This window comes from Hyperolius riggenbachi, chromosome 2, assembly GCF_040937935.1.
Source record: "Hyperolius riggenbachi isolate aHypRig1 chromosome 2, aHypRig1.pri, whole genome shotgun sequence".
Taxonomy (NCBI): domain Eukaryota; kingdom Metazoa; phylum Chordata; class Amphibia; order Anura; family Hyperoliidae; genus Hyperolius; species Hyperolius riggenbachi.
In genome coordinates this window covers 9,737,645-9,752,907 of record NC_090647.1, presented here as the reverse complement: position 1 = coordinate 9,752,907, position 15,263 = coordinate 9,737,645, and the positions used below count along the sequence as shown (strand labels likewise).

At 43.0% G+C, this 15,263-nt stretch overlaps 1 protein-coding gene across 1 annotated transcript in view; it reads left to right on the top strand.

Moving 5' to 3' along the window:
* The window catches only part of LOC137544571 (homeobox-like protein HDP1), a 76,850-nt gene that overhangs the window by 19,521 nt on the left and 42,066 nt on the right, over window positions 1-15,263 (top strand). Inside the window, exons 5-8 of the mRNA XM_068265670.1 lie at window positions 3,437-3,666; window positions 4,739-4,954; window positions 9,538-10,054; window positions 13,549-14,013. Of these exons, the coding sequence (XP_068121771.1) occupies window positions 3,437-3,666; window positions 4,739-4,954; window positions 9,538-10,054; window positions 13,549-14,013 (1,428 nt within the window). The remainder of the gene's footprint in view (window positions 1-3,436; window positions 3,667-4,738; window positions 4,955-9,537; window positions 10,055-13,548; window positions 14,014-15,263) is intronic.

The following is a 15,263-nucleotide window of genomic DNA, read 5'->3' as shown; positions in this document are numbered from 1 at the left end:
CCACTATCTTACTAACTGCTACTACCGCATACAGACCTACAACCACAGTTATACCAACTACAGCCACTATCTTACCAACTGCAACTACCTCATACAGATCTATAACCACAGCTATACCAACTACAGCCACTATCTTACCAACTGCTACTACCGCATACAGATCTACAACCACAGTTATACCAACTACAGCCACTATCTTACCAACTGCTACTACCAAATACAGATCTACAACCACAGTTATACCAACTACAGCCACTATCTTACCAACTGCCACTACCGCATACAGATCTACAACCACAGTTATACCAACTACAGCCACTATCTCACTAACTGCCACTACTGCATACAGATCTACAACCACAGTTATACCAACTACAGCCACTATCTTACCAACTGCTACTACCAAATACAGATCTACAACCACAGTTATACCAACTACAGCCACTATCTTACCAACTGCCACTACCGCATACAGATCTACAACCACAGTTATACCAACTACAGCCACTATCTTACCAACTGCCACTACCGCATACAGATCTACAACCACAGTTATACCAACTACAGCCACTATCTTACCAACTGCCACTACCGCATACAGATCTACAACCACAGTTATACCAACTACAGCCATTATCTCACCAACTGCTACTACCGCATACAGATCTACAACCACAGTTATACCAACTACAGCCACTATCTTACCAACTGCTACTACTGCATACAGATCTACAACCACAGCTATACCAACTACAGCCACTATCTTACTAACTGCTACTACCACATACAGATCTACAACCACAGTTATACCAACTACAGCCACTATCTTACCAACTGCTACTACCAAATACAGATCTACAACCACAGCTATACCAACTACAGCCACTATCTCACCAACTGCTACTACCACATACTGATCTACAACCACAGCTATACCACCTACAGACACTATCTCACTAACTGCCACTACCGCATACAGATCTACAACCACAGTTATACCAACTACAGCCACTATCTTACCAACTGCCACTACCGCATAGAGATCTACAACCACAGTTATACCAACTACAGCCACTATCTTACCAACTGCTACTTCCGCATACAGACCTACAACCACAGTTATACCAACTACAGCCACTATCTTACCAACTGCTACTACCGTATACAGATCTACAACCACAGTTATACCAACTACAGCCACTATCTCACTAACTGCTACTACCGCATACAGATCTACAACCACAGCTATACCAACTACAGTCACTGTCTCACCAATTGCCACTACTGCATACAGACCTACAACCACAGTTATACCAACTACAGCCACTACCTCACCAACTGCTACTACCACATACTGATCTACAACCACAGTTATACCAACTACAGACACTATCTTACCAACTGCTACTACCGCATACAGATCTACAACCACAGCTATACCAACTACAGTCACTATCTCACCAACTGCAACTACCGCATACAGATCTACAACCACAGTTATACCAACTACAGCTACTATCTCACCAACTGCTACTACCGCATACAGATTTACAACCACAGCTATACCAACTACAGCCACTATCTTACTAACTGCTACTACCACATACAGATCTACAACCACAGTTATACCAACTACAGCCACTATCTTACCAACTGCAACTACCTCATACAGATCTATAACCACAGTTATACCAACTACAGCCACTATCTTACCAACTGCTACTACTGCATACAGATCTACAACCACAGCTATACCAACTACAGCCACTATCTCACCAACTGCTACTACCGCATACAGATCTACAACCACAGTTATACCAACTACAGCCATTATCTTACTAACTGCTACTACCACATACAGATCTACAACCACAGTTATACCAACTACAGCCACTATCTTACCAACTGCTACTACCGCATACAGATCTATAATCACAGTTATACCAACTACAGCCACTATCTTACCAACTGCTACTACCAAATACAGATCTACAACCACAGCTATACCAACTACAGCCACTATCTCACCAACTGCTACTACCACATACTGATCTACAACCACAGCTATACCAACTACAGCCACTATCTCACCAACTGCTACTACCGCATACAGATCTACAACCACAGCTATACCAACTACAGCCACTATCTTACCAACTGCCACTACAGCATACAGATCTACAACCACAGTTATACCAACTACAGCTACTATCTCACCAACTGCCACTACTGCATACAGATCTACAACCACAGCTATACCAACTACAGCCACTATCTCACCAACTGCCACTACCGCATACAGATCTACAACCACAGTTATACCAACTACAGCCACTATCTCACCAACTGCCACTACTGCATACAGATCTACAACCACAGCTATACCAACTACATCCACTATCTCACCAACTGCTACTACAGCATACAGATCTATAACCACAGTTATACCAACTACAGCCACTATCTCACCAACTGCCACTACAGCATACAGATCTACAACCACAGTTATACCAACTACAGCCACTATCTCACCAACTGCCACTACCGCATACAGATCTACAACCACAGTTATACCAACTACAGCCACTATCTTACCAGCTGCTACTACCGCATACAGATCTACAACCACAGCTATACCAACTACAGCCACTATCTTACCAACTGCAACTACCTCATACAGATCTATAACCACAGTTATACCAACTACAGCCACTATCTTACCAACTGCTACTACCGCATACAGATCTACAACCACAGCTATACCAACTACAGCCACTATCTTACCAACTGCCACTACCGCATACAGATCTACAACCACAGTTATACCAACTACAGCCACTATCTCACCAACTGCCAGTACCACATATAGATCTACAACCACAGTTATACCAACTACAGCTACTATCTCACTAACTGCTACTACCACATACAGATCTACAACTACAGTTATACCAACTACAGCCACTATCTTACCAACTGCTACTACCACATACAGATCTACAACCACAGTTATACCAACTACAGCTACTATCTCACTAACTGCTACTACCACATACAGATCTACAACTACAGTTATACCAACTACAGCCACTATCTTACCAACTGCTACTACAGCATACAGATCTACAACCACAGTTATACCAACTACAGCTACTATCTCACCAACTGCCACTACTGCATACAGATCTACAACCACAGTTATACCAACTACAGCCACTATCTCACCAACTGCCACTACCGCATACAGATCTATAACCACAGTTATACCAACTACCGCCACTATCTTACCAACTGCCACTACCGCATACAGATCTACAACCACAGTTATACCAACTACAGCCACTATCTCACCAACTGCTACTACCGCATACAGATCTACAACCACAGCTATACCAACTACAGCCACTATCTTACCAACTGCTACTACCGCATACAGATCTACAACCCCAGTTATACAACCACAGTTATACCAACCACAGCCACTATCTCACTAACTGCTACTACAGCATACAGATCTACAACCACAGTTATACCAACTACAGCCACTATCTCACCAACTGCCACTACCGCATACAGATCTATAACCACAGCTATACCAACTACAGCCACTATCTTACCAACTGCTACTACCGCATACAGATCTACAACCCCAGTTATACAACCACAGTTATACCAACCACAGCCACTATCTCACTAACTGCTACTACAGCATACAGATCTACAACCACAGTTATACCAACTACAGCCACTATCTCACCAACTGCCACTACCGCATACAGATCTACAACCACAGCTATACCAACTACAGCCACTATCTTACCAACTGCTACTACCGCATACAGATCTACAACCCCAGTTATACAACCATAGTTATACCAACCACAGCCACTATCTCACTAACTGCTACTACAGCATACAGATCTACAACCACAGTTATACCAACTACAGCCACTATCTCACCAACTGCCACTACCGCATACAGATCTATAACCACAGCTATACCAACTACAGCCACTATCTTACCAACTGCTACTACCGCATACAGATCTACAACCCCAGTTATACCAACTACAGCCACTATCTCACCAACTGCCACTACAGCATACAGATCTACAACCACAGCTATACCAACTACAGCCACTATCTTACCAACTGCTACTACCGTATACAGATCTACAACCACAGTTATACCAACTACAGCCACTATCTTACCGACTGCTACTACAGCATACAGATCTACAACCACAGTTATACCAACTACAGCTACTATCTCACCAACTGCCACTACAGCATACAGATCTACAACCACAGCTATACCAACTACATCCACTATATCACCAACTACCACTACCACATACAGATCTACAACCACAGTTATACCAACTACAGCCACTATCTCACCAACTGCCACTACAGCATACAGATCTACAACCACAGTTATAACAACTACAGCCACTATCTTACCAGCTGCTACTACCGCATACAGATCTACAACCACAGCTATACCAACTACAGCCACTATCTTACAAACTGCTACTACCACATACAGATCTATAACCACAGTTATACCAACTACAGCCACTATCTTACCAACTGCTACTACAGCATACAGATCTACAACCACAGTTATACCAACTACAGCTACTATCTCACCAACTGCTACTACCACATACAGATCTACAACTACAGTCATACCAACTACAGCCACTATCTCACCAACTGCCACTACCGCATACAGATCTACAACCACAGTTATACCAACTACAGCTACTATCTCACTAACTGCTACTACCACATACAGATCTACAACTACAGTCATACCAACTACAGCCACTATCTCACTAACTGCTTCTACCGCATACAGATCTACAACCACAGCTATACCAACTACAGCCACTATCTTACCAACTGCTACTACCGCATACAGATCTACAACCACAGTTATACAACCACAGTTATACCAACCACAGCCACTATCTCACTAACTGCTACTACAGCATACAGATCTACAACCACAGTTATACCAACTACAGCCACTATCTCATCAACTGCCACTACCGCATACAGATCTATAACCACAGCTATACCAACTACAGCCACTATCTTACCAACTGCTACTACCGTATAGAGATCTACAACCACAGTTATACCAACTACAGCCACTATCTTACCAACTGCCACTACCGCATACAGATCTACAACCACAGCTATACCAACTACAGTCACTATCTCACCAATTGCCACTACTGCATACAGACCTACAACCACAGTTATACCAACTACAGCCACTATCTTACCAACTGCTACTGCATACAGATCTACAACCACAGTTATACCAACTACAGCCACTATCTTACCAACTGCTACTACCAAATACAGATCTACAACCACAGCTATACCAACTACAGCCACTATCTCACCAACTGCCACTACCGCATACAGATCTACAACCACAGTTATACCAACTACAGCCACTATCTCACCAACTGCTATTACCGCATACAGATCTACAACCACAGCTATACCAACTACAGCCACTATCTTACTAACTGCTACTACCACATACAGATCTACAACCACAGTTATACCAACTACAGCCACTATCTAACCAACTGCTACTACCGCATACAGATCTACAACCACAGCTATACCAACTACAGCCACTATCTTACTAACTGCTACTACCACATACAGATCTACAACTACAGCTATACCAACTACATCCACTATCTCACCAACTGCTATTACCGCATACAGATCTACAACCACAGCTATACCAACTACAGCCACTATCTTACTAACTGCTACTACCACATACAGATCTACAACCCCAGTTATACCAACTACAGCCACTATCTTACCAACTGCTACTACCAAATACAGATCTACAACCACAGCTATACCAACTACAGCCACTATCTCACCAACTGCCACTTCCGCATACAGATCTACAACCACAGTTATACCAACTACAGCCACTATCTTACCAACTGCTACTACCAAATACAGATCTACAACCACAGCTATACCAACTACAGCCACTATCTCACCAACTGCCACTACCGCATACAGATCTACAACCACAGTTATACCAACTACAGCCACTATCTCACCAACTGCTATTACCGCATACAGATCTACAACCACAGCTATACCAACTACAGCCACTATCTTACTAACTGCTACTACCACATACAGATCTACAACCACAGTTATACCAACTACAGCCACTATCTAACCAACTGCTACTACCGCATACAGATCTACAACCACAGCTATACCAACTACAGCCACTATCTTACTAACTGCTACTACCACATACAGATCTACAACCACAGCTATACCAACTACATCCACTATCTTACCAACTGCTACTACCGCATACAGATCTACAACCACAGTTATTCCAAATACAGCCACTATCTCACCAACTGCTACTACAGCATACATATCTACAACCACAGTTACACCAACTACAGCCACTATCTTACCAACTGCCACTACCGCTTACAGATCTACAACCACAGCTATACCAACTACAGCCACTATCTCACCAACTGCTACTACTGCATACAGATCTACAACCACAGTTATACCAACTACAGCCACTATCTCACCAACTGCCACTACCGCATACAGATCTACAACCACAGTTATACCAACTACAGCCACTATCTTACCAACTGCTACTACCACATACAGATCTACAACCACAGTTATACCAACTACAGCTACTATCTCACCAACTGCCACTACCGCTTACAGATCTACAACCACAGTTATACCAACTACATCCACTATCTTACCAACTGCAACTACCGCATACAGATCTACAACCACAGTTATACCAACTACAGCCACTATCTTACCAACTGCTACTACCACATACAGATCTACAACCACAGTTATACCAACTACAGCCACTATCTCACCAACTGCAACTACCTCATACAGATCTATAACCACAGCTATACCAACTACAGCCACTATCTTACCAACTGCTACTACCACATACAGATCTACAACCACAGTTATACCAACTACAGCCACTATCTTACTAACTGCTACTACCGCATACAGACCTACAACCACAGTTATACCAACTACAGCCACTATCTTACCAACTGCCACTACCGCATACAGATCTACAACCACAGTTATACCAACTACAGCCACTATCTCACCAACTACCACTACCGCATACAGATCTACAACCACAGTTATACCAACTACAGCCACTATCTTACCAACTGCTACTACCACATAGAGATCTACAACCACAGTTATACCAACTACAGCCACTATCTTACCAACTGCTACTACCACATACAGATCTACAACCACAGTTATACCAACTACAGCCACTATCTTACTAACTGCTACTACCGCATACAGACCTACAACCACAGTTATACCAACTACAGCCACTATCTTACCAACTGCCACTACCGCATACAGATCTACAACCACAGTTATACCACCTACAGCCACTATCTCACCAACTACCACTACCGCATACAGATCTACAACCACAGTTATACCAACTACAGCCACTATCTCACCAACTACCACTACCGCATACAGATCTACAACCACAGTTATACCAACTACAGCCACTATCTTACCAACTGCTACTACCACATACAGATCTACAACCACAGCTATACCAACTACAGCCACTATCTCACCAACTGCTACTACCACATACAGATCTACAACCACAGTTATACCAACTACAGCCACTATCTTACCAACTGCAACTACCTCATACAGATCTATAACCACAGTTATACCAACTACAGCCACTATCTTACCAACTGCTACTACCACATACAGATCTACAACCACAGCTATACCAACTACAGCCACTATCTCACCAACTGCTACTACCACATACAGATCTACAACCACAGTTATACCAACTACAGCCACTATCTTACCAACTGCAACTACCTCATACAGATCTATAACCACAGCTATACCAACTACAGCCACTATCTTACCAACTGCTACTACTGCATACAGATCTATAACCACAGTTATACCAACTACAGCCACTATCTCACTAACTGCTACTACCGCATACAGATCTACAACCACAGTTATACCAACTACAGCCACTATCTTACCAACTGCTACTACCAAATACAGATCTACAACCACAGTTATACCAACTACAGCCACTATCTTACCAACTGCCACTACCGCATACAGATCTACAACCACAGTTATACCAACTACAGCCACTATCTTACCAACTGCCACTACCGCATACAGATCTACAACCACAGTTATACCTACTACAGCCACTATCTCACTAACTGCCACTACTGCATACAGATCTACAACCACAGCTATACCAACTACAGCCACTATCTTACCAACTGCCACTACCGCATACAGATCTACAACCACAGTTATACCAACTACAGCCATTATCTCACCAACTGCTACTACCGCATACAGATCTACAACCACAGCTATGCCAACTACAGCCACTATCTCACCAACTGCCACTACCGCATACAGATCTACAACCACAGCTATACCAACTACAGCCACTATCTCACCAACTGCTACTACAGCATACAGATCTATAACCACAGTTATACCAACTACAGCCACTATCTCACTAACTGCCACTACTGCATACAGATCTACAACCACAGTTATACCAACTACAGCCACTATCTTACCAACTGCTACTACCAAATACAGATCTACAACCACAGTTATACCAACTACAGCCACTATCTTACCAACTGCCACTACCGCATACAGATCTACAACCACAGTTATACCAACTACAGCCACTATCTTACCAACTGCCACTACCGCATACAGATCTACAACCACAGTTATACCAACTACAGCCACTATCTCACCAACTGCTACTACAGCATACAGATCTACAACCACAGCTATACCAACTACAGCCACTATCTCACCAACTGCCACTACCGCATACAGATCTATAACCACAGTTATACCAACTACAGCCACTATCTTACCAACTGCTACTACCGCATACAGATCTACAACCACAGCTATACCAACTACAGCCACTATCTTACCAACTGCAACTACCTCATACAGATCTATAACCACAGTTATACCAACTACATCCACTATCTTACCAACTGACACTACCGCATACAGATCTACAACCACAGTTATACCAACTACAGCCACTATCTTACCAACTGCCACTACCGCATACAGATCTACAACCACAGTTATACCAACTACAGCCACTATCTTACCAACTGCCACTACCGCATACAGATCTACAACCACAGTTATACCAACTACAGCCATTATCTCACCAACTGCTACTACCGCATACAGATCTACAACCACAGTTATACCAACTACAGCCACTATCTTACCAACTGCTACTACTGCATACAGATCTACAACCACAGCTATACCAACTACAGCCACTATCTTACTAACTGCTACTACCACATACAGATCTACAACCACAGTTATACCAACTACAGCCACTATCTTACCAACTGCTACTACCAAATACAGATCTACAACCACAGCTATACCAACTACAGCCACTATCTCACCAACTGCTACTACCACATACTGATCTACAACCACAGCTATACCACCTACAGCCACTATCTCACTAACTGCCACTACCGCATACAGATCTACAACCACAGTTATACCAACTACAGCCACTATCTTACCAACTGCCACTACCGCATAGAGATCTACAACCACAGTTATACCAACTACAGCCACTATCTTACCAACTGCTACTTCCGCATACAGACCTACAACCACAGTTATACCAACTACAGCCACTATCTTACCAACTGCTACTACCGTATACAGATCTACAACCACAGTTATACCAACTACAGCCACTATCTCACTAACTGCTACTACCGCATACAGATCTACAACCACAGCTATACCAACTACAGTCACTGTCTCACCAATTGCCACTACTGCATACAGACCTACAACCACAGTTATACCAACTACAGCCACTACCTCACCAACTGCTACTACCACATACTGATCTACAACCACAGTTATACCAACTACAGACACTATCTTACCAACTGCTACTACCGCATACAGATCTACAACCACAGCTATACCAACTACAGTCACTATCTCACCAACTGCAACTACCGCATACAGATCTACAACCACAGTTATAACAACTACAGCTACTATCTCACCAACTGCTACTACCGCATACAGATTTACAACCACAGCTATACCAACTACAGCCACTATCTTACTAACTGCTACTACCACATACAGATCTACAACCACAGTTATACCAACTACAGCCACTATCTTACCAACTGCAACTACCTCATACAGATCTATAACCACAGTTATACCAACTACAGCCACTATCTTACCAACTGCTACTACTGCATACAGATCTACAACCACAGCTATACCAACTACAGCCACTATCTCACCAACTGCTACTACCGCATACAGATCTACAACCACAGTTATACCAACTACAGCCATTATCTTACTAACTGCTACTACCACATACAGATCTACAACCACAGTTATACCAACTACAGCCACTATCTTACCAACTGCTACTACCGCATACAGATCTATAATCACAGTTATACCAACTACAGCCACTATCTTACCAACTGCTACTACCAAATACAGATCTACAACCACAGCTATACCAACTACAGCCACTATCTCACCAACTGCTACTACCACATACTGATCTACAACCACAGCTATACCAACTACAGCCACTATCTCACCAACTGCTACTACCGCATACAGATCTACAACCACAGCTATACCAACTACAGCCACTATCTTACCAACTGCCACTACAGCATACAGATCTACAACCACAGTTATACCAACTACAGCTACTATCTCACCAACTGCCACTACTGCATACAGATCTACAACCACAGCTATACCAACTACAGCCACTATCTCACCAACTGCCACTACCGCATACAGATCTACAACCACAGTTATACCAACTACAGCCACTATCTCACCAACTGCCACTACTGCATACAGATCTACAACCACAGCTATACCAACTACATCCACTATCTCACCAACTGCTACTACAGCATACAGATCTATAACCACAGTTATACCAACTACAGCCACTATCTCACCAACTGCCACTACAGCATACAGATCTACAACCACAGTTATACCAACTACAGCCACTATCTCACCAACTGCCACTACCGCATACAGATCTACAACCACAGTTATACCAACTACAGCCACTATCTTACCAGCTGCTACTACCGCATACAGATCTACAACCACAGCTATACCAACTACAGCCACTATCTTACCAACTGCAACTACCTCATACAGATCTATAACCACAGTTATACCAACTACAGCCACTATCTTACCAACTGCTACTACCGCATACAGATCTACAACCACAGCTATACCAACTACAGCCACTATCTTACCAACTGCCACTACCGCATACAGATCTACAACCACAGTTATACCAACTACAGCCACTATCTCACCAACTGCCAGTACCACATATAGATCTACAACCACAGTTATACCAACTACAGCTACTATCTCACTAACTGCTACTACCACATACAGATCTACAACTACAGTTATACCAACTACAGCCACTATCTTACCAACAGCTACTACCACATACAGATCTACAACCACAGTTATACCAACTACAGCTACTATCTCACTAACTGCTACTACCACATACAGATCTACAACTACAGTTATACCAACTACAGCCACTATCTTACCAACTGCTACTACAGCATACAGATCTACAACCACAGTTATACCAACTACAGCTACTATCTCACCAACTGCCACTACTGCATACAGATCTACAACCACAGTTATACCAACTACAGCCACTATCTCACCAACTGCCACTACCGCATACAGATCTATAACCACAGTTATACCAACTACCGCCACTATCTTACCAACTGCCACTACCGCATACAGATCTACAACCACAGTTATACCAACTACAGCCACTATCTCACCAACTGCTACTACCGCATACAGATCTACAACCACAGCTATACCAACTACAGCCACTATCTTACCAACTGCTACTACCGCATACAGATCTACAACCCCAGTTATACAACCACAGTTATACCAACCACAGCCACTATCTCACTAACTGCTACTACAGCATACAGATCTACAACCACAGTTATACCAACTACAGCCACTATCTCACCAACTGCCACTACCGCATACAGATCTATAACCACAGCTATACCAACTACAGCCACTATCTTACCAACTGCTACTACCGCATACAGATCTACAACCCCAGTTATACAACCACAGTTATACCAACCACAGCCACTATCTCACTAACTGCTACTACAGCATACAGATCTACAACCACAGTTATACCAACTACAGCCACTATCTCACCAACTGCCACTACCGCATACAGATCTACAACCACAGCTATACCAACTACAGCCACTATCTTACCAACTGCTACTACCGCATACAGATCTACAACCCCAGTTATACAACCATAGTTATACCAACCACAGCCACTATCTCACTAACTGCTACTACAGCATACAGATCTACAACCACAGTTATACCAACTACAGCCACTATCTCACCAACTGCCACTACCGCATACAGATCTATAACCACAGCTATACCAACTACAGCCACTATCTTACCAACTGCTACTACCGCATACAGATCTACAACCCCAGTTATACCAACTACAGCCACTATCTCACCAACTGCCACTACAGCATACAGATCTACAACCACAGCTATACCAACTACAGCCACTATCTTACCAACTGCTACTACCGTATACAGATCTACAACCACAGTTATACCAACTACAGCCACTATCTTACCGACTGCTACTACAGCATACAGATCTACAACCACAGTTATACCAACTACAGCTACTATCTCACCAACTGCCACTACAGCATACAGATCTACAACCACAGCTATACCAACTACATCCACTATATCACCAACTACCACTACCACATACAGATCTACAACCACAGTTATACCAACTACAGCCACTATCTCACCAACTGCCACTACAGCATACAGATCTACAACCACAGTTATAACAACTACAGCCACTATCTTACCAGCTGCTACTACCGCATACAGATCTACAACCACAGCTATACCAACTACAGCCACTATCTTACAAACTGCTACTACCACATACAGATCTATAACCACAGTTATACCAACTACAGCCACTATCTTACCAACTGCTACTACAGCATACAGATCTACAACCACAGTTATACCAACTACAGCTACTATCTCACCAACTGCTACTACCACATACAGATCTACAACTACAGTCATACCAACTACAGCCACTATCTCACCAACTGCCACTACCGCATACAGATCTACAACCACAGTTATACCAACTACAGCTACTATCTCACTAACTGCTACTACCACATACAGATCTACAACTACAGTCATACCAACTACAGCCACTATCTCACTAACTGCTTCTACCGCATACAGATCTACAACCACAGCTATACCAACTACAGCCACTATCTTACCAACTGCTACTACCGCATACAGATCTACAACCACAGTTATACAACCACAGTTATACCAACCACAGCCACTATCTCACTAACTGCTACTACAGCATACAGATCTACAACCACAGTTATACCAACTACAGCCACTATCTCATCAACTGCCACTACCGCATACAGATCTATAACCACAGCTATACCAACTACAGCCACTATCTTACCAACTGCTACTACCGTATAGAGATCTACAACCACAGTTATACCAACTACAGCCACTATCTTACCAACTGCCACTACCGCATACAGATCTACAACCACAGCTATACCAACTACAGTCACTATCTCACCAATTGCCACTACTGCATACAGACCTACAACCACAGTTATACCAACTACAGCCACTATCTTACCAACTGCTACTGCATACAGATCTACAACCACAGTTATACCAACTACAGCCACTATCTTACCAACTGCTACTACCAAATACAGATCTACAACCACAGCTATACCAACTACAGCCACTATCTCACCAACTGCCACTACCGCATACAGATCTACAACCACAGTTATACCAACTACAGCCACTATCTCACCAACTGCTATTACCGCATACAGATCTACAACCACAGCTATACCAACTACAGCCACTATCTTACTAACTGCTACTACCACATACAGATCTACAACCACAGTTATACCAACTACAGCCACTATCTAACCAACTGCTACTACCGCATACAGATCTACAACCACAGCTATACCAACTACAGCCACTATCTTACTAACTGCTACTACCACATACAGATCTACAACTACAGCTATACCAACTACATCCACTATCTCACCAACTGCTATTACCGCATACAGATCTACAACCACAGCTATACCAACTACAGCCACTATCTTACTAACTGCTACTACCACATACAGATCTACAACCCCAGTTATACCAACTACAGCCACTATCTTACCAACTGCTACTACCAAATACAGATCTACAACCACAGCTATACCAACTACAGCCACTATCTCACCAACTGCCACTTCCGCATACAGATCTACAACCACAGTTATACCAACTACAGCCACTATCTTACCAACTGCTACTACCAAATACAGATCTACAACCACAGCTATACCAACTACAGCCACTATCTCACCAACTGCCACTACCGCATACAGATCTACAACCACAGTTATACCAACTACAGCCACTATCTCACCAACTGCTATTACCGCATACAGATCTACAACCACAGCTATACCAACTACAGCCACTATCTTACTAACTGCTACTACCACATACAGATCTACAACCACAGTTATACCAACTACAGCCACTATCTAACCAACTGCTACTACCGCATACAGATCTACAACCACAGCTATACCAACTACAGCCACTATCTTACTAACTGCTACTACCACATACAGATCTACAACCACAGCTATACCAACTACATCCACTATCTTACCAACTGCTACTACCGCATACAGATCTACAACCACAGTTATTCCAAATACAGCCACTATCTCACCAACTGCTACTACAGCATACATATCTACAACCACAGTTACACCAACTACAGCCACTATCTTACCAACTGCCACTACCGCTTACAGATCTACAACCACAGCTATACCAACTACAGCCACTATCTCACCAACTGCTACTACTGCATACAGATC